The 27,164-nt window shown below is 40.7% G+C and overlaps 1 protein-coding gene across 6 annotated transcripts in view; it reads right to left on the bottom strand.

Annotated features, from left to right (window-relative positions):
* Nucleotides 1-9,215: 9,215 nt before the first annotated feature.
* COL4A3 (collagen type IV alpha 3 chain) overlaps nucleotides 9,216-27,164 on the bottom strand; it is a 148,230-nt gene continuing 130,281 nt past the window's right edge. For 3 of the 6 annotated variants that reach the window (XM_063648006.1, XM_063648005.1, XM_063648004.1), the window contains 11 exons: nucleotides 26,162-26,347; nucleotides 25,205-25,335; nucleotides 20,912-20,984; nucleotides 20,085-20,156; nucleotides 19,871-19,996; nucleotides 18,933-19,031; nucleotides 16,058-16,267; nucleotides 14,904-15,081; nucleotides 14,662-14,776; nucleotides 13,074-13,246; nucleotides 9,223-12,231 (listed from right to left, as the gene is read on the bottom strand). In XM_063648006.1, the coding sequence (XP_063504076.1) occupies nucleotides 12,147-12,231; nucleotides 13,074-13,246; nucleotides 14,662-14,776; nucleotides 14,904-15,081; nucleotides 16,058-16,267; nucleotides 18,933-19,031; nucleotides 19,871-19,996; nucleotides 20,085-20,156; nucleotides 20,912-20,984; nucleotides 25,205-25,335; nucleotides 26,162-26,347 (1,448 nt within the window). In that variant the 3' untranslated portion in view covers nucleotides 9,223-12,146. Of the gene's footprint in view, nucleotides 12,232-13,073; nucleotides 13,247-14,661; nucleotides 14,777-14,903; nucleotides 15,082-16,057; nucleotides 16,268-18,382; nucleotides 18,477-18,932; nucleotides 19,032-19,870; nucleotides 19,997-20,084; nucleotides 20,157-20,911; nucleotides 20,985-25,204; nucleotides 25,336-26,161; nucleotides 26,348-27,164 lie in introns of those variants that run through there. The other 3 variants (XM_054479336.2, XM_054479337.2, XM_063648007.1) reach the window with 3 other exon arrangements.

The following is a 27,164-nucleotide window of genomic DNA, read 5'->3' as shown; positions in this document are numbered from 1 at the left end:
GTGCTAGACTCTTACGTAATCTCTTTAGGATTGGGAGGACCTGGAAGAAAGTGATCTAGCTATGTTAATAGAAATTCTATGTAGATGCAGATTTTCCCCCAACAAAGGACAGCTTTGCAGAGCCATTTCAAGGTACGTCAAAAACTAAAAAAAAGGTTTGGGGTAAAATATTTTGATTTTGTTTCTTGTCTCGTTATGCCAGTGTCAGATTGGAAAGTAAGTCACAATATATAGGGTTAAATAAAACCCATCTGCTGAGAATTTATGGATTGTAGGGCATGAATCCCTAGACCCGTTAGCAATTTGAGCAAGATTAAAAAAAAATCAGAGCTTAGTCTCCACTGACGTAAAATAGAGACATAAAACATAACAGGAGGAAAGTATACAAACTTTATTTAGTAATTTTTACATTTACATTGGAGCCTTCCCTAGAAAAATGGAGACCCAAATTAACAGTTGGACCCTAAGTGCTTTTTGAGTGTCCATTTTTCCAGGGAAGGCTAAAAAGAGTAGTAAATTGTGAAAATGTGAGAAAACAAACAGATTTGGGTTAGTGCAGTTAATGCAGAAGTGACTAAGAAGATAAAGGTTGTTGTAACAAAGTGAAAACAAAAATTGGTAAGTTTGTGCAGATACAGCTCAGCTTTGACTCTGTGTCTCTGGTGTTGAGAACATCTCCCTTCCTCCTTATACAGGGAGGGCACCTTTCACATGGAAGTTTTATCTTCTGCTTTCAGGAAGGAAAAAGGAAAGCCACAGTGCACTTTTTGCATTTGCTTTTTTTTTTTTTTTTAAGTGCCTTTGACTCAAAAATAATCTTTATGCCAAAGTGCCATATTTTGGGTTGGCGTATCCTACTATTGACAGAACAGAAGCACTGCCATTTTAAAGTGTCCCTTTACATCCACCTAATCCAACCCAAAAACCACCTAAATCCAACCCAAAGGGCATCAGCCTAATGGCTAATGTCAGCATGACCATAAACCACAAATGACACCTCTGACCAGAAACATTCCAACCCTAAGATAAACCCTCTCCCACCAGACACATGCCAGCCCCAAGATAACCTTTCCTCTGACCGAGCGAAGGTAACCCCTCCCCTCTGACCAGAGACATTCCAACTACGTAATAAACTTCTCCTCCAAGCAGAAATATTCCAAGCCTATGATAAGCTCTCTCACCCTAAACCCTTAAATACTGTTAGTCTGTAAGAGAGAATGCTCCTGACCGAAATTGGCCAGAAGCCCCTCTCAGGTTTATTCTCCAAAATAAACCTATTTTTGACTGTTGAGCCACTTTTTGTGTTTCTCTCTTCTTTCTTTGATTCTTACAACTACCCTACAGAGACAAATAAGCCTTTAAGAATAGATTGATTTTAGGAATAATAAGTCATTCCAAGTCAATCTTTGGCGGGAAGATAGAGATCAAGTTGGGAGATCATGTATTAGGTTGGTTCTGAGGACTAAGCTCTGATTTTTTTATCTTACCCAAATTCTTATCTAAGGGGTTTGGGGAGTCATGTCCTCCAAACCATATATGCACATCAGATGGGTTTTATTTAACCCTGTATATTGTGACTTACTTTCCAATCTGACTCTGGCATAACAAGGAAGAAAATCAAAATATTTTACCCCAAAATATATTTCCTTGCCCTACCTTGAAATTGTCCTGCAAAGTCTCTTGTGGGAAAAATCCACATTCTGTAGAGAATCTGCTTTCCCCTTTGTTTTCCTTCCTTCTTTGTCTGGAATTGGTGGGTTCTTGGTCTCGCTGACTTCAAGAATGAAGCCACGAACACTCGCTGTGAGCGTTACAGTTCTTAAAGATGGTGTGTCCGGAGTTTGTTCCTTCAGATGTTCAGATGTGTCTGGAGTTTCTTCCTTCTGGTGGGCTTGTGGTCTTGCTGGCTTCAGGAGTGAAGCTGCAGACCTTCGCAATGAGTGTTACAGCTGTTAAAGGTGGCATGTCTGGAGTTGTTCATTCCTCCTGTCCAAAGTTATTTGTCCCTCCCGGTGGGTTTGTGGTCTTGCTTGCTTCAGGAGTGAAGCTGCAGAGTTTTGCGGTGAGTGTTACATCTCATAAAGGCGGCGTGGACCCAAAGAGTAAGCAGCAGCAAGATTTATTGCAAAGAGCAAAAGAACAAAGGTCCTACAGCGTGGAAGGGGACCCAACCTGGTTGCTACTGTTGGCTCTGGCAGCCTGCTTTTATTCCTTTATCTGGCCCCACCCACATCCTGCTGATTGGTCCATTTTACAGAGAGCTGATTGGTCCATTTTACAGAGAGCTGATTGGTCTGTTTTACAGAGAGCTGTTTGGTTCTTTTTGACAGGGAGCTGATTGGTGCATTTACAATCCCTGAGCTAGAGACAGAGTGCTGATTGGTGCATTTACAATCCTCCAGCTAGACATAAAAGTTCTCCAAGTCCCCACCAGATTACTAGACACAGAGCACTGATTGGTGCGTTTACAAACCTTTAGCTAGACACAGAGTGCTGATTGATGCATTTACAATCCTCTAGCTAGATGTAAAAGTTCTCCAAGTCCTGAATAGATTAGCTAGACACAGAGCACTGATTGGTGCGTTTACAAACCTTTAGCTACACACAGAGTGCTTATTGGTGCATTTACAATCCCTGAGCTAGACACAGAGTGCTGATAGGTGCATTTATAATCCTTTAGCTAGACACAAAAGTTCTCCAAGTCCTCACTAGATTAGCTAGACAGAGAGCACTGATTGGTGTGTTTACAAACCTTGAGCTAGACACAGAGTGCTGATTGGTGCATTTACTGTCCTCTAGCTAGATGTGAAAGTTCTCCAAGACCTCATCTGACTCTAGAGTCCAGCTGGCTTTGCCCAGTGGATCCCGTGCCGGGGCTGCAGGCAGAGCTGCCCGCCAGTCCCGTGCTGCGCACCTGCACACCTCAGCCCTTGGGCAGTCGATGGGACCAGGTGCTGTGGAGCAGGGGGCGGTGCCCATCGGGGAGGCTCAGGCTGTGTGGGAGCCCATGGTGGGGGAGGCTCAGGCTGTGCAGGAGCCCATGGTGGGGGCGGCTCGGGCATGGTGAGCTGCAGGGTCCCGAGCCCTGCCCTGTGGGGAGGTGGCTGAGGCCCGGTGAGAATTCAAAAGTGGGGTGGGTGGGCCGGCAGTGCTGGGGGACCCAGCGCACCCTCTGCAGCTGCTGGCCTGAGTGCTAAACCCCTCACTGCCTGGGGCTGGTGGTGCTGGCTGGCCACTTCCAGTGCGGGGCCCACCAAGCCCGCGCCCACCTGGAACTTGTGCTGGCCTGCGAGCACCACATGCAGCCCTGGTTCCCACCCGCGCCTCTCCTCCCACACCTCCCCGCAAGCCGAGGGAGTTGGCTCCGGCCTCGACCAGCCCAAAGAGGGGCTCCCACAGTGCAGCGGCGGGCCGAAGGGCTCCTCAAGCGTGGCCTGAGCGGATGCCGAGGCCGAGGAGGCGCTGACAGCGAGGGCTGCTAACACGTTGTCACCTCTCACTTCCTTTCCAGATCTAGGAGGTAATCAGCTAAGAGCCAGGCACCCTTTTAGTTCCGACAAGAAACAAAATTTTACAACCTACTCTCTCTCTAAAGTCTGCTGAGAGCTTCCTCTGCACAATAAAACTGGGTCTTCACAGTCCTTTATCTTAACCTGAACATTTCCTTTCTATGGATCCCAGGTCTTCAGATAAACTCAGCCAATTGTCAACCAGAAAATGTTTAAATTTACCTATAGCCTGGAAGCCCCTACTTTGAGTTGTCCCGCCTTTCTGAACCAAACCAATGTATTTCTTAAATGTATTTGATTGATGTCTCATGCCTCCCTAAAATATGTAAAGCCAAGCTGCACCCTGACCACCTTGGGCACATGTTCTCAGGACCTCCTGAAGGCTGTGTCACGGGCCATGGTCACTCATATTTGGCTCAAAATAAATCTCTAAAAATATTTTATGGAGTTTGACTTTTTTCATCAACAGTGCAAAGGTAATTGCAGTTTGCCATTACTGTCAATGGGAAAAATCACAATTACTTTTGCAGCAACCTATAATTGTAACCTTTAAAACCTTTAGAAATGATGTTCCGCCTGCTTCACTAACCTTTCCACTTCTTAATTACTTACAATTTGGCTTTTAATCCTGTACTCCCCTCAAAGAAAAACATTTTGAAATAACTTTCAAATAAAGATTGTGATCCAATTACCAAACCCGATGTCTTCTTCCATAAACCTCATTGTCCTTTATCTTCCTGCATCATTTGGTTTTTGTTAAATTAAATGAGACAGTGTTCCTCAAAGTACCTAACACTGTCTAGTAGACAATTCTCAGAGAAAAGGCGTTTTCTCTTCCTTATGTGGGAACTCTACTCCCTCATTTTGTGTAATATATATTTATATTTAGTATATATACAATGAATATGTATTCATTGCAATATATATTTCTTTTTTCACCATTAATGTGGACATTCCTGTCTTATGATTTAATCCATCATTGACTGTTTTTGCAACCATGGTTGCCTCAAATCCTTTGTTGGAAAGGGTGCTATATAAATCTAAGTTATCTCATCCATCTAGTCTTATCCTGTTGCACTGGTTCTAGCCAGTTCTACTTAAGTGTCCCCTTGGAGCTTTGATCCCAGCAGGGTTTCCAACTCAGATTTTTTCTACTCTTCTCACTCCAGATACCATCTTCTGAATTCCTTTTTTTTCAGTTAATGGCCAAGTTATTTCCCCAGTCATCAGGGTTCAAAGACTGAAGTTATCTTTCACTGTCACCCAAGTCCCACGTGATGGTTAATTTTAGGTGTCAACTTGACTGTATTAAAGGGTACCCAGATAGTTGGTAAAGCTTTATTTCTGGGTATGCCTGTGAGGGTGTTGCTGGAAGAGATTGACATTTTAATCAGGGGGTTGAGTAAGGAAGATCTGCCCTTACCAATGTGGGCAGGCACCATCCAATCAGCTGAGGGCCCGTATAGAACAAAAAGGCAGAGGCAAGACAAATTTGCTCTCTCTCTTCTGGAGCTGGGACACTTCTCTTGCCCTTGAACATGAGATATCCAGATTCTCCAGTCTTTGAACTCCAGGACTTGCACGAGTGGTGCCCACCTTCTCAGGCCTTCAAACTTGAACTCAGCCATGTTACCAGTTTTTCTGGTTCTCCAGCTTGTGGATAGCATATTGTGGGATGTTTCAGCCTCCACAATTGCATGAGCTAGTATCCCTTCTCATAGATCTATCTATCTTTCTTTCCACACATACCTTTTTTTTTTTTTTTTGAGACAGAGTTTCACTTTTGTCACCCAGGCTGGAGTACAACAGAGTGATCTCAGCTCACTGCAACCTCTGCCTCCTGGGTTCAAGCAATTCTCCTGCCTCGGCCTCCTGAGTAGCTGGGATTACAGGCACCCACCACCACGCCCAGCTAATTTTGTGTGTGTGTGTGTGTGTGTGTGTGTGTATTTTTAGTAGAGATGGGGTTTCACCATGCTGGCCAGGCTAGTCTTGGACTCCTGACCTCAGGTGATCCACCCGCATCGGCCTCCCAAAGTGCTGGGATCACAGGCGTGAGCCACCACACCCGGCCACACCATCCTTTCTTTCTTTTTTTTTTTTTTATTCAACTTTTATTTTAGATTCAAGGGGTAAGTGTGCAGGTTTGTTACATGGGTATGTTGTGTGATGCTGAGGTTTAGGGTATGAATGTTCTTGTCACTCAGATAGTGAGCATAGTACCCACTAGGTAGTTTCTCAGCACTTGCCCCCATCCCTCTCACCCACGTCTAGTAGTTCCTAGTGTCTGTTTTTGCCGTCTTTATGTCCATGTGTACCCAATGCTTAGCTCCCACTTCTAAGTGAGAACATGTGGTGTTTGGTTTTCTACATCTGTGTTAATTCACTTAGGATAATTGTCCATCTGCATCAATGTTGCTGCAAAGGACATCATTTCTTCCTTTTTTATGGCTGTGTAGTATTCCATGGTGTGTATGTACCATAGTTTCTTTAATCCACCATTGATGGGCGCCTTGGTTGATTCCCTGTCCTTGCTATTGTGAATAGTGCTGTGATGAACATGTGTCTTTTTGGTAAAATGGTTTATTTTCCCTAGTATCCTTCATCCTTTAGATTCTCCTTCTTCAATGCCAGCTTTCTGCTTTATCCATTCTTTTCCTACTCCTAGATGATCAGCCATCATCTGGGCTGTTATCCTTTTAACTGGCCTCCTCATCCCCAATATTTTTATTTCTCCAATTCTTCTTCGACATTGGGTCTACATAGAACCTATGTTTACAGATTGTGGCATCTCAAATATGAAGCCCCAGTTTCAAAGGAAATTGATGATTTATAGTTATTTTCCAATTCAAAAGTTCATAACAGCAATCCAGTAATTTTTAAAAAACATTTGAAACTATAAAATAGCCTAGCAAGTACAATATATTAAATATTGGATCTTCCAGGTTATTGTTTATATGGTAATTCCACTCTTTTGCTCAAAATCTTCACTGACTCTCTAGTAGCAATCAATGAAGTACAAGTGCAACCTGGTATTCTAAACCCTGCCCAACATGGTCTTAACCTCCTGCCATGCTGCTTTATTTACCACTCTGTATGTATATAAATATATATCATATATTCTTGGCCATTAATTGTTCCCTGAGATTGCCTCATCTTTTTCTAACTACTTAGCTTCATCCATGCTATTTCTGCCACGTGGAATGCCACCCTGCTTCTGACCATCTTCTGCTTCTTGAAATCCTAACTGCCCTTAAAGGACCACTGAAAATATCCCTCTTTTTATGAATTCTTTCCTGAGGCATCCAACTTTTGAACCAGTATTGTTGTCCCTTAGAGCACTTAATCATGTTCTGTCTAGTATTAAAGTTATCCATGTATTTGTCTTATTTTCCCCTACCAGACTGTAAACTCTATGCTTGAGACCAAGGTCTGTGTCTCACTCATCTAAGTATATGCTGTGGAGCCAAACATATTGTAGGTCTACAACAAGCCAAGCATATTGTAGGTCTTGGATATAGAATAATGAGACCTAGCTCCTTGTTTGGCTCAAAAATTGGAATTGAAGATATTATAATTCCAAAGCAATCATTCTAAAAATGTTTTGAGCAGTTAGTATTTTTAGAAAAAGCATGGAGTCTGCAAAATCCTAGGAAGGATCATATTTATCTAAATATTTAAGTTTAGCCTGGTTGTTAAAAACCAATTACATTTTCCTCTGTGTTTGCTTATCTGTTAATTTCTAATAGGTAGAGCTGGGATTAGGGTGAGATGAGTTAGATGCCAATGGCACAAATTGAAGGAGGCAATCACTTTTTTGTCAGTCTCCTGCCAATAGATTACTAAGAATCCATTAGGGCTTAATCAAAATTTTTCTTCCCAAACGAGCTTATAAGTAGAGAATGTGCTCAAACACAGCATTCATTGTTTGACATACTCGAAGTAAAAGTAAGTTCATTGAAAAGGATTAGTACTTTTTTACTCAAAGTCTTTTCAAATTAGATTTTTTTGGCCCACCTATGACAATAGGTGACAGTGTTTCTGAAGTATTTATGTGAGCAACAGTTTTCTTGGTCTTCTTAGAATTATTACCTCAGATCACTATTCATTCCATTTCTTCCCTTGATTATATCATTATTGCCATTTAATGCAGCCTGAAAGTTCCTTCTCTATGATATTTCATATTTTGCATGTATATGTATTTTAAGACAGAGTCTCACTCTGTTGCCCAGGCTGGAGTGCAGTGGCGCGACCTTGGCTCACTGCAACCTTTGTCTCCCGGGTTCAAGCGATTCCTCTGCCTCAGCCTCCCAAGTAGCTGGGATTACAGTGTCCGCCACCATGCCCAGCTAATTTTTGTATTTTTAGTAGAGATGGGGTTTCACCATGTTGGCCAGGCTGGTCTCGAACTCATGACCTCAAGTGACCCACCCACCTAGGCCTCCCAAAGTGCTGGGATTACAGCCACAAGCCACCATGCCCAGCCTATATTTTGCATATTAAAAACCTTTTTCTTTACCAACTCTCCACATCTGAAATTTTATGAATTGTTTTCCTTGAATAAGGAGTATTTGTATTATAAATGGTAAACATGTATCAAAATATATGACCCATAATTTCTGTAATCTATATGCTTTTCTTAGTGATTTGTAAAGACTCCTTAAATACCTCAATAGAAAAATAAGCAAAGATATGATTAGGCCCTTCACAGGAAAACAGGCAATCATCAGAATACTTCTTTAATTAAAAAAAAAACACTAATTAAAAGTGACAAATATTCTGCCTCACTGCAATGAGATAGGCAAAGATGTAAAAAAAATCAATATTCTGTATTGGTAAATTAATAGGGAAATGAGTGTTTTCATTACATGGTTGACACAGCTGAAAATTCTAGCAACCTTTCTGGAGAGCATTTTTGTATATATATCAAAAGCCTAAGATTGTGTGAGACCTTTGACTGTATAGTGTTCCTTCTAGAGATTTATCTTGAAGAAATAATTGGACAAACTTGTGGTGACATAGGTACACTATGTCTATAATATAACTCAATTAAATGTCTGTCAATTGGGGATTTATTATCTTAGGTTATAAACCCATACAATGAACTGTGGTGCAAATGATGATTAATTCTTGTCTGTTGGTGTGAAAATATGCCCACTTTGTATTAAGTTTTTAAAAACCTGGTGACAAAAAAGGCCGGGTGTGGTGGCTCACACCTGTAATCTCAGCACTTTGGGAGGCTGAGGCGGGTGGATCATGAGGTCAGGAGATCGAGACCATCCTGGCTAACACGGTGAAACCCCGTCTCTACTAAAAATATAAAAAGTTAGCCAGGCGTGGTGGCGAGCGCCTGTAGTCCCAGCTACTCAGGAGGCTGAGGCAGGAGAATGGCGTGAACCCGGGAAGCAGAGGTTGCAGTGAGCCAAGATCATGCCATTGCACTCCAGCCTGGGCGACAAAGTAAGACTTCATCTCAAAAAAAAAAAAAAAAAAAAAAAAAATCCTAGTGACAAAATAGCATACTTTTATCTCATTTTTGTTTAAAAATAGATTTATCACTTATCTTGGATGGGAGCGAGGATTAGATCATGGCCATTTTTATATTCTTCTTCATAACTTCTGTATTGTCTATTCTTTTTACAGTGAACATCTGTTATTCTTACAATCCAAAAAAATTTATTTCCATTTTGATAAAAAAGGACCAGCTCCAATTTAAAAAATGTTTATTCTTAGGCAATACAATAAAATAATATTTTAGATATAATTACAGACATATTAGTACATTAAAATATTATAATCTTGTCAGGATATAACAATATAAAATATTCAATATATTTTAAATATATTTCATTTGGTTATAGAGTAAATATTAAATTAAGTTTAGTAGCAGTAAGTTACATTTGATACATAGAAAATCTTTGTAAGTTAGCCATCAAATTCAAATGTAAGCATTTTAATACTTTCATAAATAAGTTACTTAATAATGTTTATCTTGCCGAAAGACTTCTGAGAAATCTGTTATTTTAGCACACTGTGAAATTCCAAAGTTGAAGCCCCAATTTTAAAGAAACAGTTTACATTTTATCTGTAATATTTAATCTTCATAATTGTATAAGCTACTCATAAGCTAAGTTATCTGGAAAATAATGCACATGAGCTATAATTTAGTGCTAAGTAAAGTCTTAGAAGTGCGACTGAACAGCTGTTAATATGGCTTCATTGGAATTTCAGGTTTTAGCATCACTTGTCTTCCTCAGAAGTTAAATACTGGTAAGAGGGCATGAGAAGATGGAGGCCTGAGTGGAGGCCAGCAGTTTGACATTAGCACCAGTCTAGGGCTTTTACTTATGAGTAAAAGTAGATAACCTTAGAGTCACCTTTAGAGTCACCTGTGAGTTTGAACTTTAAAAAGAGGCACGGATGGAGCAGTTGTAGCCAGCCGTACTGGGTAACTGCCTGTAGAGTTGTTGCTTGGGTATTTGTCTAGAACAGGTTTTCTCAGTATTTAGAGTACATCAGAATCATGTGGTGGGCTTGGTAAAACATAGATATTTCGGGCCCTCCCCCAAGAGTTTCTGATTCTGTAGGTCTGGAGTGGTCCCTAGAATCTGCATCTGTGACAAGTTCCCAGATGATGCTGATACTGCTCTTCCAGGGACCACACTTTGAGAACTACTGGCCTACAGAGGGTTTGTAGAGATTAGCTAGCTCTATATGCCGCTATAGTACACTTGGGACAATAAGACATTTTTAAAGCAGAAAAACTTATTTGTTAAGTGAATCTAAATAAGTGAAATGCTGCACATCTTAGTTTAGATGTAAAAATGGCTTGACAACAAACACATGAGCAGTGAAGGATGTAAACCATGTGAGCCATGGCCATAGTCTGTGCTGTCCTCTGGGTCACGTTTTTCACTTACAAAGCAATTGAGATTGAAGCAGTAGCCTGCATTTAAATATCAGCACTACCAACTCCACCTAGGTAGATCAAGAAGCATCTTCAAAGCTTTATCTCTTTGTGTCTGGACTCTAAGACTCATCAAATAGTGTTATCATCAAGTATAACACTAGTTTAATGTTTTGTAGATGTTGGTTTTTCTGCTATTATTCAGACCTTATCTTCTCTTAGCTTTTCTAAGAGAAACTAGAAGCCCTGGGTTTCCCTAGGCATAGACCTTATTTTTAACCCTTACTTGGGCCTGCTGAATTATCATGATGAAATATAACAGCAGTGAAAAGGAAGAAAAAACTAGAGGGGAGGGAAGCTACTTGTATATGTATGTGAGATTCTTAACAGAGCAATAAGTTACTTTTTCTGGGATATTAGATCAGAAACAAGTCTCTTTTTTCTCTTAGCATCTCTGTAGGTTAGTACAGTGCCTGGGACATGCTTGGTGCTGAATAACATGATTGTTAAGTTGAATTAAGTAACCTTGGGAATGTGTCAACACATTGAAAAGCAGGTTTTAAGACATACAGTGGCCAAATTATACAGTTTGATACATTAAGATTTTTAAACAATGGACTCTTTAAATATGGTTTGTAAGAATATATAACATAAAAAGTCTTGCTTTTTTTTTTTTTTACAAAGGAAGAATTAGAGAAGTAACAAAGGAATAAATCTGTAAAACCTAGAGTGATGACATATTCAGAGCAATGAAAAAATAGATTCCGAGTCTGATAAACCAACAAATGCCTTAAGTTCTTTCATGGATTATTGAACTGCTCCCTTACATAAGGTATACACCAACATTTATGGAATGAGGATAAAGTGCACATTTCATAAGTAGTATTCTTGTTATTTGTGTGGGTATGCTGGTAAAAGAGAAGTTAAAGTTATACATATTTCATAGTATGTATATAACAATATCATTTTAAAACTAATTCACTAAGGGGGAAATTTTATACGCTTTGAATACAAGCAGACTTTAGAGCTACAGTGAAATGAATTCAATAAACAAACAAAAAAGTCTTTAAAACCCAACAAAACAAAACCATACAGTATTTCCAAAGGTATTATGGTTCCATCAGGGAATCCCCGTTTTGCCCTTAGCAGTGGGCATGTTTGAAACAGTCCTGGAAAATCCATGAATCTCAGTTCAGTTCTGTGTTCCATCAGGCCTTACGGTCCTCAGCAGGTCTGAAAGTCCAGTTCTATACACGATGCTCCAGGATACCACTTGCCCCCTTCTCTTCCCCTACCCAGGGTCTGAAGTTTCAGGAAAGGGTAGCGGGGCAATCAAACACTGATTTAGCCTCCCTGAGTCTTAAAGACAGGAAGAAGACAAATGTGGGAATCCAGTGGGCCAAATATTTCATAACTTGTAGCATTCAAACTTCATACAATCACGGTAGTGACAGTGCCTTGGATGTAAGTGGAATAGGTTTTTGGTGATATTTTATGAATAGTTGCTGCTTTGCCACAGAGAACTTTGAAACAGCACAGATTAGAGACCCAGATCACAGAACTGACTTGAAAGAACTGCTTTGTTTTGTGGGGAAACAAATTGAAACTTTGTACTAAGTCATCATGGAGCAATATTGTTTGGTTAAAGACAAATACCTAAATAAAAGCATGTTCTGTCATTACTTTGTTCTTTAGGATGAAAAATAGCAGTTCTGCTGTCTTTTTTAGCTTCAGTGTCTTTTCTTCATGCACACCTGACAGCGACTTATTATTTTTTCTAATTCCCCAGCTTTCACAGTTGATGGTATAGGCTTTCTGAAATAAAAACAAACCAAAAAAATCTCATTTATTTATGCATAAAAGGGAATTTTTGCTGAGTTTGAGTTTTATTAATTAATATTGTTGCTATTTTGAAATTTATTACAGGGTCGGGCGTGGTGGCTCACGCCTGTAATCCCAGCACTTTGGGAGGCTGAGGTGGGAGGATAAATTGAGGTCAGGAGTTTCAGACCAGCCTGGCCAACATGGTGAAACCCAATCTCTACTAAAAATACAAAAATGAGATGGGTGTTGTGGCATACGCCTGTAATCCCAGCTACTCGGGAGGCTGAGGCAGGAGAATCACTTAAACCTGGGAAGTGGAGGTTCTAGTGAGCCCAGGTCATGCCACTGCACTCCAGCCTGGGCAACAGAGCAAGACTCCATCTCAAGAAAAAAAAAAAAAAAGAGAGAAATTTATTATATTAATGGACTATTTCTCTTTATGGAAGAAGTATATTTCTGAAAAGGTATATATGGTGGCATTTTATAATTTTAGTCATATTTCAGCAGCATTAAAGAAACACAGGCCTTGATGAAAACTTACAGATCCTCTTTTTGGTAATAAAAACTACTCCCACCCTTTAAGTTGTCCACATTATTCACAAATCTTTCAATACAGTAAATTCAGATGAGAGATCATTTTGTGATTGTATCAAGTAATTTACTATAAATTTGTATACAAATGTTAAATGTGTTTAGTGATGACAAAACCCATATTTTGTCTTTATTGGCACAGTAGTACAAAATCATGGCTACTCGTTGACTCAAGAGCACAGGCAACCTTTGAATAGTTCTGCAATTGAGTCAGCAGATTAAGCTTGATGGTGAATAGTTACCTGAACATTCTTTCTGGGTTTAATGAAGCCAGCCAGAAACTGTAGGAATTTGAATAGTAGTTGCACGTTCCTCTTCCATGACATTCTAGAAATGGGCTGGCTCGGAATTCTTCCAGGCAGGAGCCAGGGGAGGCCAGTGCTTGCCCGGTGCCCTCAGAACCTGCACTTGTGAACTACCACAATTTAAAAAATCTGAATAAACACTCTGTCCATTGGGGTTCAAATTTTCAATTCTCTACTTTTTTTTTTTTTTTTTGAATAAATGGGCAGCTGTGAGTAAAGAAAGGGGAGGAATGATCATGAGCGATGCTACAGATTAGAAATAACCACCTATGTGGCCAGGCGCGGTGACTCACACCTGTAATCCCAGCTCGCTCTTTGGGAGGCCTAGGCGGGCAGATCACTTGAGGTCAGGAGTTTGAGGCCAGCCTGGCCAACATAGTGAAATCATGTCTGTACTAAAAATACAAAAAGTAGCCGGCATGGTGGCATGTGCCTGTAGTCCAAGCTACTCAGGAGGCTGAGGCAAGAGAATTGCTTGAACCCTGGAGGCAGAGATTGCAGTGAGCCAAGATTGCACCACTGCACTCCAGCCTGGGTGACAGAGGGAGATTCTGTCTCAAGAGAAAAAGAAAAAGAAAAAAGAAAGAACCACCTGTGTGCAGCTATACAGTTATCACAGTCACACATGGCCAATCCATAAACTTCTTCACTAGCATTTACATCTGAAAGCTTTTTCTTTAAAAGACTGTTTTTCTTTGCTTTTATCTCCATATGAATGTCAAAAAGGGCACAGATTTTGGAGCAGATAGACCTGGGTTCAGATCCTAGCTTTTCCACTAAATAGTTGTAAGACCTTGGGGAAAGTACTTCATTCTTATTTGTAAAACTGTAAATGATAGAAATTACCTATCAGCGTTTTCATAAAAATTACAGAGAATGTATATAAAGCAGTTATCTTATAAAAAATAGTCATTCCAGGCTGGGTGCAGTGACTCATGCCTGTAATCCCAGCACTTTGGGAAGGCTGAGTTGGGCAGATCACTGGAGGTCAGGAGTTTGAGACCAGCCTGGGCAATATGGTGAAACCCTGTCTCTACTAAAAAAATAAAACAAACAAAAAACCAAAAATACAAAAATTAGCTGGGCATGGTAGCACGGACCTGTAATCTCAGCTACTCAGCAGGCCAAGGCAGGAGAATCACTTGAACCCTGGAGGCGGAGGTTGCAGTGAGCCAAAATCACTCCACTGCACTCCAGCCTGGGTGACAGAGCAAGACTCTGTCTCAAAAGATAAAAATAATAATAAAAAGAGGCATTCCATTATCAATAAAAGGCAGCTACTATTCACCTAAATTTCATAATAGAATTTGGAGGTAATCCCCTCCTGAGAAGTCTTTTTTAATACTCCATTATTTACCAAAAGTAAAAAAAAAAGTCTATTTGTAGATTTTCAAGGAAATGTCTATGGCATGTTGCACACACGGACAGCAGGCAGCATTGACCCTGGGAACCACATTTTACCCAGCACAATGTAACATTCTACAGGTAGTCTTTACTATAAACCTCCTGTTCCTTTTCTCCTCACCATGATGAATGAAAATCCTTTCCAGAGAGAAATCCAGCCGTGAGGACATGGAGGAATGTCAGTGCTTTGGCTGTGAACGGCTATGGCGATCGCAGGACCTTCACAAACAGTGCATCTGTAACATGAAACAAAGACTATGGTGGCATCGCCACTTTCTGCACTGTGATGTGCTGCCTTACATTCCATTACAAGGGAAGTGATTCACTTGGTCCCATTGTAAAACTAGGGGATTGGATTTTTACCTGCTTATGTAAGGCTCAAGGGCCCTGCCAGTAATGGGAGCCATGTCCATTGGCATCAGAGCTGGTGTTGACAGCCAGTATGAATAATCATTTCGAGATGCGAAATTACATACATCATTGACATTGCAGAATAAGAATGGCATTGTGGTAAATCGCTGCAGGCAGCTGCCAAGAGTTCCTAATGAAACATCAGACTGAGTATCACTTTCAGTAAGTTAAAGTTATTTTCAGCATCATTACTAGAGAGAAGCTAATTTAAATGTAACCTGCAGCAAAAGCTGGACAAAGACAACACAAAAGAGTTATCTGCAAAGTGTAGTATTGAAAAGTTTTCATACTGATAGAAATCAAAGATCCAATAGGCAAACAAATCTTGTTTCTCCCACCTTTAATACTTCCTGTGGCTCTTTCTAATCGATTTAGAACATGGGGGCTAGCATAGGTCAGTTGGGATAGTGTTTTTGCTTCAAAGTATTCCCACTTATTCATATGTACATAATAGCTAATAACCAAATAAAGGTTTGGAAAAGCAGTTGTTTGTGAGATTAAAAAGCAAACGGGTGGGCTGGGCATGGTGGCTCACGCCTGTAATCCCAGCACTTTGGGAGGCTGAGGAGGGAGGACTGCTTGAGCTCAAGAGTTTGAGACAAACCTTAACAACATAGCCAGACCTCATCTCTACTGAAAATCAAAAAAATTAGCTGGGTATAGTGGCGTGTGCCTGTAGTCCCAGCCATTTGGGAGTCTGAAGTGGGAGGATGGCTTGAGCCTGGGATGTTGAGGCTGCAGTGAGCTGTGATTGCACCACTGCACTCCAGCCTGGGTGATGAAAGTGAGACCCTGTCTGAAAAAAGAAAAAGAAAAAGTGCCAAAAAGATAAATGCAGACAGGTGGTTTAGGGGGTTTTAGGGGCAAATTGTTTGCACTGAATGGGAGGAGCTAGGCTGGCGTTCCTGAGCTAGGCTCCTTCAAGCATTTTACATTCCAGAATGAAAATTAGACAGGCCAGTGTTGTTTTATTTGCCCTCTTTAAAATGTGTCAGGAGACACTCAAGGTTGTTTACACTTAACTTCAGAGGGAAGCATCCTAGGCTATAAAGATTTACAATCTGCATGTGGAACAGCACAACTGGCAGCTGGGACTGGGTCATTACCAAGGTCTTGTCCGTGGGCTCGTTGATTTCCTTGTACAAAAAGAAAAGAAAACCCGCTGTAGAGTGGCACTGTCCCCTCTGGACATGAAGGAATTGCTGTGGTTTGACTGTGTCGGGTGAAGACAAAGCCTCTCGTTGTCCAGGTTGCAGGTGATCCACTGTCTCCACGTTTTCCTTTCAAACCTGGCAATCCATCTGATCCAGGTGGTCCTTCAAAAAACACATTCTAAACGTTGCAACACACACAAACGTCTTAAACTCGTTTTTTCAAAGTACTAATTTAAATATATGTATATATATGTTGAGCCCCATATATTGAAAGAAATCCTAGAGAAGAGTGGCTTATAAAAATGGCCAAACAGTATTATTAAATGTTGAGCAGTTTATCACACAGTGCCTCTTCTTATCAATGTTTGTGTGTATTTGATGCGTTTTTTGAGATCAAGTCTTTATCTTTGAATTCCTCTGTGAGGCCTGGCACAGTGGCCTGTCTGCATCTGGTAGGTCTTATGTATGTTTTTTATGAATAAACGAATGAATCCTCCTACAATGTGATGGGGGGAAAATCAAATATCTACAACTTAGTCTATTCAAGTAGATAATAAAAATTACTTATGGTTTTGATAAATACACAAATTATTGCAACATTGTCTACAATAAACAATTGCAGAAAACATTGAAAGCTCTTTTTAAAGATTCAAACTTCAAGAAACTTTTGATCAATTTGTAAGTCAAGTAAGAAGAGAAGGCTTTTTTTTTTTTTTACTGTAATAAGGGTTAGTTTCTTTTATTTATATGAGTTAAAAACAAAGTAAATGGTTTCTGTACATTTTTCTCTCTGTGGAGAAAAACTTTCTATACGTTGGAGTATGGAGTTGGACAAGGCTAATCCACACTTGTCATGTTCTAGATGAGGACCAGTGAGCTATCCTCTCTTCCATTCCTCTTGAACTTCCTTCTCCTTTCTTTCATTGAACGGCTATTATTTATGGTATTGGCATTGGCTACCACTTCCTCACCCCCATCCATTTCTGCTGCCACTGTATCCTGACTCCCTCCCCAACCAGACTTGGGCCATGGTTCTCTAGGGTCCTAAGGAATCACAGAGAAAACAGCGACAGTTAGACTTTGGGCCTACATCATCACAGGAATTAGTTTTGTTGCCCACAAACATCCATGCCCCTGGGAGTCAGGCAGGGTCACAGTTTAGTCCTAACTCAGAAGTCAGGACTTTCCTCAGAAATTTGTAAAAGCCCCAATATTATATATTTTTTTCAATTTTCTCTGAATTCTGCCCACTCTTGTCTCCTCCAGGGACCTTGAGTGGTTTTTTTGAAATTAAAAATAGGCCACATCCAAATTCTCTGGTCTGATGTCTTACTTGAAAAATCCAAGTTGCCGTGGTTTTAATATATTGGGGAGACACATTTTTCTCTTTTCCTAACCCCTGCCCTCATTCAGAGGGGACTGTAGTTGGCCCCAAACAAAAGATATCTCCTGATCTCTGCACAGGAATTTAAAAGTGATTAGCTGAGCAGGGCAGGAACTGGAAGTGAGCTTTTATACAAATGTGTGATATCCAAGGCATTTCTGTATCTCCAAGAAAGGGGCCAGGACCGTCAGTTTATGCCAGTGCAGTTTGACTCTTAGATCCCTTTGTCATTCTTGTGAGGACTCCATAGCATTGAACTGTCTACTTGCTAATTAATTCTCAACAAAATTTATATTGCAGTGCCCTTGCTCTTGCTGTTGCCCCATTCTTAGGGCATTAAAGCCTTGGTCATTAAAATTTTTAAATTAATAGAATTATTAATAAGAATGGTTTATCACTTCAAAAACCACACTTTAAGGAAAGTTGAATGATTAATAGCACTGTACTGTGCACCCATGACAATATTAAATCGTATGTAATTATGCAATTGGTATTATAATATTAACATCATATTTGAATTTTTAAAAATTTAAGTCTACAGTCTTTGCCATTTTAATATAGTAGATCTGAGCATGATATATGTCAGTAAATTCAGAAAGCACATTTAGAATTTTTTCTTGCTTTAACAAAGTCAGCAATCCTAAAAATAGAAGATTTGGACATCGAGGTAGTTTCTAGAAGAGTGCTTTGAAACATTTGCAGAAGGTAGATGTTGATCCAGGTATCAAACTGACACATACAGCATATGTTCAGAAAAAACACTATATTTAAGAGGCCCCTTTTCAGGATATGCATGAATTGTTGAATTCTATTCAAGAATGGCTTTTTTTTTTTTTTTTTTTTTTTTTTTTTGAGACAGAGTCTCTCTCTGTTACCCAGGTTGGAGTGTGGTGGTGTGATCTTGGCTCCCTGCAACCTCCACCTCCCAGGTTCAAGCGATTCTCCTTCCTCAGCCTCCCAAGTAGCTGGGATTACAGGCACCTGCCACTATGAAGAATGGCATTTTTAAAAGATGGCTTTCTTAAAAAAGGATACTAAGTTGCTCTTCTACTCATACCAAGGTAATATTTTTCTAGCTACCTACTTATGTACCACTCCTATAAATAATAATTATTAACTGACAACTCCTATAAGTTATTAAAAACAGGTATTGGCCTTTTTGAAAGAAGAATACCCATAGGACTTATTAGTTCTATTTGTCCTCGGGCTAAACTGTGCATCAGTTTGGAGCCCATCTGACCAGCTAAGAGGCCGGAAAAATACTGTGTTCCAAAAATTCTTGATTCTCATCTTCCAAATGAACATTTGATCCTTGGCCTTTTGTCTGATCTGAACAACATAAACTCAAAGGCCTAGATAACTCATATAGTCACCCACTCGAACAAGACTTCTCTGTACGTTGAAATAGCACTTCTTCAGTGAGGAAACAAGCTGGGGGTTTACCTGGCTCTCCTTTAGAACCTTTGTTGCCTTTTTCTCCAGCTGGTCCAGGAGTTCCTGGTTTTCCATCCTTGCCTGGCTTACCTCTTGGCCCACAGGGTCCTAGGCAAAAACCAACATTGTATTGCATTTTATCATACAGGATGAAAGGTAAGGTGGCCAACCATCCCATTAACCCAGGACTTTCTCAGTTTCAGGAATGAAAGTCCTGCATCCTGGGAAGATCCTCAGTCCTGGGCAAGCTAGGATGATTAGTCACCTAACTTGTTAGCCCCACTTCCCAGAAAACAAGACTCTTGAAAATGAACTATGAGGATACTAAATGCAGCAGTTTAAAATTGTGCTGCAATTTTGATTTATGTTCCTCCAGAATTCACTATGTCCCTGAATTGATCAAACTAATAAGTAATATCTTTATCTCCCAGGTGATTCAGACAAACTTAAGGTATAATCATTCCATTCAGAAGCCTATTACGATATGCTGTGCTTATGTAGAGGGGTTAGTTCAATTTCCAAACACCAGTATTTTGAAAAGATTTCTAAATCATTTTTTCCTAATACTTTGCTGTACAAAGTGTTAGAAAAGTATAAATTCACAGAACTCAGGTATATTCGGACAATCATTTAGAAATAGAGCCCAAGACTGACAGTTGTCAGAGGAGATAGACATACCTTTACCTTAATAAAAAATAATAAAAAAAACATGCTGCCCTAAAGTGTATTTGTTCAAGTTATACTATGTACAACCGCTTTCAATAGATTCCAAGGTCTTTTATTTGCTGGTCAAGGGTAAAATGAGCTCAATCCTAAGACTGATTGTGAAAACCACTATCATGTTCAACATTTTCTGTGAAGTTGTATCAGCTGTTTCCAAAGTAGTTTACAGGTATTTTGGTTCAACCACTTCCTAGTGATCCAAGTCAATGCTGCCAGTCCCACACCTAGGTTTCCAGGTGGCCCTGGTGGCCCAGGTTCTCCCTGCATCCCTGGTTCTCCAGGTGTGCCAGGTGGCCCTGGGCTTCCTGGAAGGGAGATAATCTTAAGTGTGCCAGGGTCTCCACGTATACCTGTTGACATAAACATAAGAAGAAGATGATGGCTTCACGGATGCATTACCTTTCTTCATTGAGAGCAATAGTAAGGACATTTATTTACCAGGTGGTCCTTTTGGCCCAATTGGTCCTGGAGGTCCAATGGATCCTAGAAATCCAGGATTACCCTTTTCTCCTAAAAACAAACAAACAAACAAAAACACAATGTGATTCCACTTAGATCAATGGGTTTCCTAGTTCTTCAGGTTGATGATTGACTCTAAGGACAAATACTAGAAGTGTGCCTGGAGGCTCTGTCCCATGGGTTCTGTCACAAGGGCTACAATTTCATTTTGTTCACATAGGTTTTGGCATGTCACTGGGACCCAGTAGGTCATGCTTAATGAGTCTGTAAAGAAATATATTCCAGAAGTAGGCATTAAGAACTTGTATTTTAACATTGAAGGGGAAGGGTCCCTAAGAGTCCACTTTTTGAGTTCAGAAACCAATTTGATATTTACGGTAAGATACAAAGTCACATTAAAACCTGTTTTACCATGTGGTGAATTATATTGCTTGGTTGTTATAGTTACTTACTTTCTCAGCTTATTACTCTAGCTTTACTAATAGCCTAGAGTTAGTTATGTTAGGAGTTCTCTTCAGCACATAGAGAATATTAGCTTTGATGTGAGCTAATAAAGTGGTAAGATTTCTCTTCCAATCACGGTCTTTTACACAAATAAAAGAAGGTTACCAAGAGCCATTGATTTGGAGAATACTCTATTTTAAAGAATCTTGAAATAGTGTAGTGGAGCCTTCCTACTTCACTCATATTGAGGTCCTATTTGTACTAACCCCAGCTGTCTGTACTTCAGCAAACACTTGTGTGCCCTAAAATATGAATTGAGGTTATTGTATTTGCGTATAAAGAGCAATGCACAAAAACAGTACCTGTCACGCCTGGAAACCCCTGGAATCCAGGATCACCTCTAAGTCCTGGAAGACCTGGAGTACCTGGTGCTCCCTATATTTCAAATAAAAGGAGCAGAACCAAAACAAATTTTTAAAATCACTAAATTCACATCAGGTTTTAAAAAATGCAAATAGGGTATAATATTATGTTGGGTGAGAATAAGCTGAAGTTAGCAGACATCATTTTTATCTTTCAATCAAGACTGTAACTCCTCTGGCCACTTAGAACCTTTCCTTAGGACTATCATTTTAAAAGTAAAATAAAAGCTTCCCTTAAGCCCAAGAGCAAACATACCTTCTAATGTTGGTGTATGTTGTTTTAGTATTGGATTCAACTGGATATTCTGTGTCCTAAATGGAGTAGCCCAGTACTGCCAGAATAATTTTTTTTTTTTTTTTTTTGGAGACAAGAGTCTTGTTTTGTTGCCCAGACTGGAGTGCAGTAGCATGATCTTGGCTTGCTGCAACCTCTCCTTCCCACATTCAAGTAATTCTCATGCCTCAGCCTCCCAAGTAGCTGGGAATATAGGCATGCACCACCACACCTGGCTAATTTTTGTATTTTGAGTAGAGACAGGGTTTCACCATGTTGGCCCATCTGGTCTCGACCTCCTGACCTCAAATGATCTGCCCACCTCGGCCTCCCAAAGTGCTGGGATTATAGTAGTGAGCTACTGTGCCGGGCCCAGAATGAAAATTATAATCTGTATTTATAATTGTTGCAAAGACAACAAAACCGTTGTTGAGTTACAGCACCCAAGCATCATTCTAACTAAGCCAGCAGAGCCATAAATTACTCTTGATCATGATGGTAGGAGAAGTGATGTCCAGGGATGGGAGTGTACAGGAGTTGTCAAGAGATGGTATTTGACAGGCATATTTGACAAGGATGCAATAATCTAAGCGGGAAGGAGGTGCTCTCTTCTTGTGGGGCTCACACGAACTGGTCTTATACTCAGGAGATGCTCAAGCAAAGCCATAGAAGGAGGGAGGAGGGAGCAGGGCTTCTGAAAAGAGCTATTTGTCAAAATGTATGCTAAATCTACTTTCATACTGTCCATATGAATTGAGATAATGCTATTACCTGAGAATAATGGTCTTTGAAGGTCATGAAATTGCCAAGAATAAAACTGGCTTTGAACCAGCTATCTTTGGAGCAAGAAGACCAAAGAAGGAACCATCTGATTGCTTGGATAAAGTGTTGTTAAAAAAGGAGAGAGAGAAAACAGAACCATCTGGCCAAGGACTTGCTGGCTTCTGATGTCTGCCTGTTCTCTTGAGGCTAAGGTAACTATGAAAAAGGGCATGTTGCCAGGGTTATCCCTGGCAGCAGGAGGGAGCTGTTAAAGGCCCCAGGCCAGTTGAGACACCCATCAAGAAATATCTTTCAACTGTAAGTGTAGAAGCCTATGAATGACCACGAAATCACCAGAGGAGTTAAGTAAGATCATGTTTCCAAACCAAGCTTTATACATCCTAGTGTCCTTGGAAGGTCTTTAGATGTAACCATGGATCAAACTGGCAACTTTCAAAGCATCATGGAGAACATGAGAGACACCTACAGACTGAAGATGGGCAAATATGTAATTTTTCAAAAAAAAAAAAAACTTTTAAAGTTAGATTCTGGAAATCAAATACCAAGAGCGATTCCTAACAATGAGCTATGGCAAAGTACCTCATTACGCATCACTGATGAGGTTAGTAGAGGACAAAATGAGTTATACCATAAATGTTCTGTATTTACATATGAATTGTCAATGTATTTACATTGACAATTTACAGGGTAGAGAGAGCTGTGCCATGTGCCATGGTAGCTCTCTCTACCATATTTTTGTGGACAAAATGGCTGCTGCATAGAGCAACAAGGATAGATTTAAAGCTTGGTGAATAGCCACATCCAAAGGCAGTTCATTAAGGGATTAATTCCAGCTGGTAGAGGGCAAACTCTGGGCACAAAGGGCTGCTTTGTAAGTGTTTCTTGGATCAGCAAGTGATGTCCTCCCTCTTCTTAGTCTAGAAAACCAGACCTCCATTACCTGCCTCCTGCTTAGCCCTCCAGACTCCTCCCAAGGTGTCCTCATTCCTACCTCAGCTCCAGTGATAGAGTTGTGTGTGTGTCACTCACACACACCCATTGTCATTTTGCTTAGAAAGCTCCTTTCCTCCACCGGACCCATATCCCTGCTTTTCCTATTTTCTTGGATAACTCCTATGTATCTTTCAAGACTCAGGCCAGGAATCAATCTCCTCGGGGAGGGACCTTTCCTGAGCACCTTCCCTCTACAGTCTGGATTAAATACCCTTCCTCTGTGTCCCCACAGCCCCCTGCATTCTTCCTACCACACGGTGTGAAAATGGCCGTCTCTGTGTCTATCACCCTCACCTTATTGTGGGCTCCTCTACGGCAAAGGACTGTAGCTTTTTGTTTTTCTATCCATTGGTACAGAGTAGACACTCAGTTATGATCCCTGAATCACATTCATCTATTCAACATCTGTCTCCAAGGACTTGATATAAACAGAGGGGTCAGCTTGTCTAATACGCTGCTAAGAGAAAGCTAGGGACGACGGCTGTGGTGTTGAGAGAGAGAGTATGAATTGAGAGGTTGCAGGCTGGGTACACAGGCTTAAATGAATAAGATGATGTCTAAGATTGATAAATGTAAAAGTTCTACACTTAAGTCCCAAATAAACATCAACAACAACAAGCTAGGCAAGAAATAATGGAGAAAACTTAGTAGCAGTTCATGAGGAAAAGGCCCATGGGCTTTAGTTGATTACAAGCACAATGTGCAGACAGGCAGGTCAGCCCAATGGCCCAAGTGGAATTTTAGGTCTGATTCCTAAAATGGTGTAGTTCCGGACAGTAGACCCTTCTGTCCTTTAGCCACTCACTGGGGTATTGACTTCTTACTTCTGGAGGGCGTTCATTCCAGAGGCTATATTTTTTAGGGTGATACTGACAAACTAGGGTGCATTCAGTATAGAGGCAAGGCTGATAAATGGTTAAACTGAATTTGAAAGAACCAAGTATTTATCCAGGAATAAAATAATTGGAAAGAAATGGCAGTTATTTAGAAACATTGGCAGGCATCTGGGGGGCAGAAAATGAATAGGCATTTACAGGGGAATGCAGAAAACTTCAGAAGCACATAAGTAGAGGAAAAAGTGACAACGTCATTTAGAGTGATTCTGAACTCCCAGCTGCTTTTTGAAGATTCAATCACTGGACTTGTTCAGGGTCTAAATAAGCAAGGATCTGGAATGCTGTAGAGGTGAGTCCCATACAGACCAAAGTTTTGGAGGCCTCTTAGAGGCCAAATCATTCCAACTCTGAAGATTTTTTGATTTTCAGAAACTTCTGGACTGTGTTCCCTTAGGCACACTGCACAGATGCATCAGAAATTGTAAATTTTTGCTGCCTCCAGGCCCATCTGATCTGGCAATTAATTTATAAGAGTATAATAGTACTCTTGTACTAACGATAAGTCAATGTTGATGATATGGTTTGGCTGTGTCCACACCCAAATCTCATCTTGAATTGTAGTTCCTATAATCCCCACATGTCCTGGGAAGGACCCAGTGGGAGGTAATTGAATCATGGGGGTGGTTTCCCCCATGCCATTCTCATGGTAGTGAGTGAGTTCTCATGAGATCTCATGGTTTTGTTTGTTTGTTTGTTTGTTTGTTTTGATGGAGTCTCACTCTGTCACCCAGGCCGGAGTGCAGTGGTGCTATCTCGGCTCACTGCAAGCTCCGCCTCCCGGGTTCACGCCATTCTCCTGCCTCAGCCTCCTGAGTAGCTGGGACTACAGGCACCCGCCACCGCGCCCGGCTAATTTTTTGTATTTTTAGTAGAGATGGGGTTTCACCGTGTCAGCCAGGATGGTCTCGATCTCCTGACCTCATGATCTGCCCGCCTCCACCTCCCAAAGTGCTGGGATTACAGGCGTGAGCCACCGCGCCCGGCCGATCTGATGGTTTTATAAGGGGCTTCCCCTTTTGCTTGGCACTCATTCTCTCTCCTGTTGCAGTGTGAAGAGGTGCCTTCTGCCATGATTATTTTTTGAGGTCTCCCCAGCCATGCAGAATTGTGTCAATTAAACCTCTTTTCTTTATAAATTACTCAGTCTCGGGTATGTCTTTATTAACAGCATGAGAATGGGCTAATACAGTTAACAACATCAACAATATACGATATAATGTACAATATAAAAATAATTATAAGTTGATATTGAATTAATAATGAGTCAAAATAATTATCCATACTCACCAGATGACCTGGTGGTCCCATGTCTCCTACAGTTCCAGGTGGACCTTTCGGGCCAGGGTGGCCCATAGACCCTTTGTCTCCTTTTATGCCTATTACGTGACTCCCTGGAGGTCCAGGGGGACCAGGCTCACCTGAATTCATGAAAAGTCTGTTAGTACTGCCAGCCAGGGAGCTTGGAAGGTTCTATCTATCAGTGATTGTTTCTAATGAAGTATAAACCCTTCACTTAGCATTACCACAAACATTCTTTCCCCTGGGGCATGTGATGGGATTGTGGTAAAGACAGGATGAGATGATGCCAGCGAGGCACCTGGCACTCACCAGCAGGATCTACTTCTCCCCAGTTAGGGTCTGTTACAGCAGGGTCTGTGCCTGCTTCCCTAGAGCCTAGCCCAGCTCTAGGGATTCAACAAATAGAGTTGAATGAATGCATCACTGTCTTTTAGGCTAATTATTTTTTTTTTGATACAGTTTTGTTCTGTTGCCCAGGCTGGAGTGCAGTGGCGCAATCTCAGCTCACTGCAGCCTCTGCCTCCCAGGTTTAAGCGGTTCTCCTATCTCAGCCTCCTGAGTTGCTGGTATTACAGGCATGCACCACCAAGCAAGACTAGCTAATTTTTGTATTTCTAGTAGAGACAGGGTTTCACCATGTTGGCCAGGCTAGTCTTGAACTCCTGACCTCAAGTGATCCATCTGCCTTGGCCTACCAAAGTGCTGGGATTACAGGTGTGAGCCACTGCGTCCAGCCAGGCTTGTTAATTTATTAACTATGCATCCCTCAAACAGGCTACCTTGCCTTGACAACTGCTGGGTGTGGGAACCACGGGTAGTGGGGGAATGGAGATGACCACAGGGAAAGAAGAAGCAACAAGGTAACATGAGGAGGAGGAGGTTGAAAACTTTTGAGGTCAAACATGATTTTTGTTATTTTATGCTATTTAAAAGTAAACCTTTTACCTGGGCTTCCTCTTGAGCCTGGTGGACCATGATTTCCTTTCTGGCCAGGGATCATTGCACCGGGCAGACCTGGTGGCCCTGGGAATCCTTCTATGCCTGTGGGCCCTCGAGGCCCAGCATCTCCCGTGACCCCTTTTCTGCCTGGGAGGCCAGGAAAACCTGGGGCTCCCCTGTCTCCTTTGGCTCCTGCAAAGAAGAAGGCTTAACAAGTTTCTTTAATGCCCGTATGGTTGGGTTAGAGTTCTTGGCTATCTTTAATAATGTAGGTACTTTGCTTAAAAGTGTTCAGATTCAGAATATATATTTCTAAAATATATATTTTATAATATATTGCTGGTAAATGCAATATAGAGCTACAAAAACTGAGTTGAGACTCAGTCTGTCTCCAACTAGCTGTCAGATCTTGGCAAAGTCACTTCAGATTTACTTACTATTACAAATTTTGATTTTCTTATTTTAAAAAATGAAGGTAATACCTGTTCTAGCTAATTCTTTCAGATCAAGTGAGATAACATACAGACATAAAAGCATGGTGTAAGTTCTAAAGTGTTATATAAATATAAGACAGTTATTATCAGCTGATGAACTTAGTCATGTTGACATTGTTAAATCACTGATAATTCATTAGAGTATAAGAAGCTAAACTGCGTAGCAGTGATGTGTGCATTTGAAGTATTATCCAGCTAAACCCAGACAAAGGAGCAACAAAATTGCAGTCTTTATTTTGTCCTTTAGTTAACTTCCCCACACATCCCCCATAATAGGAATACTAGCGGCAGGAGGTTTGGATTTACCAAAGACCCCCCAAAAAGGTCACAAGTTAATACTAATATTTTTCATCTTAGAAAACCTTCAAGAAATTGTGCTTTGACATTCATGAATAAAAATATTGTGTGAATTGCAAATAATGTCTCCCTCTTCTCTTCCATCTCTGTGTTATTCTGGAAGCAGTAAATGGCATGAAAACAGAAGATAGATGTGCAGAAGGAGAGGGAGAAGGAGA

Source organism: Pongo pygmaeus, chromosome 11 (assembly GCF_028885625.2).
Source record: "Pongo pygmaeus isolate AG05252 chromosome 11, NHGRI_mPonPyg2-v2.0_pri, whole genome shotgun sequence".
Taxonomy (NCBI): Eukaryota; Metazoa; Chordata; class Mammalia; order Primates; family Hominidae; genus Pongo; species Pongo pygmaeus.
The sequence above is the reverse complement of the archived record's forward strand: the minus strand, read 5'-3'. Positions and strand labels throughout refer to the sequence as shown.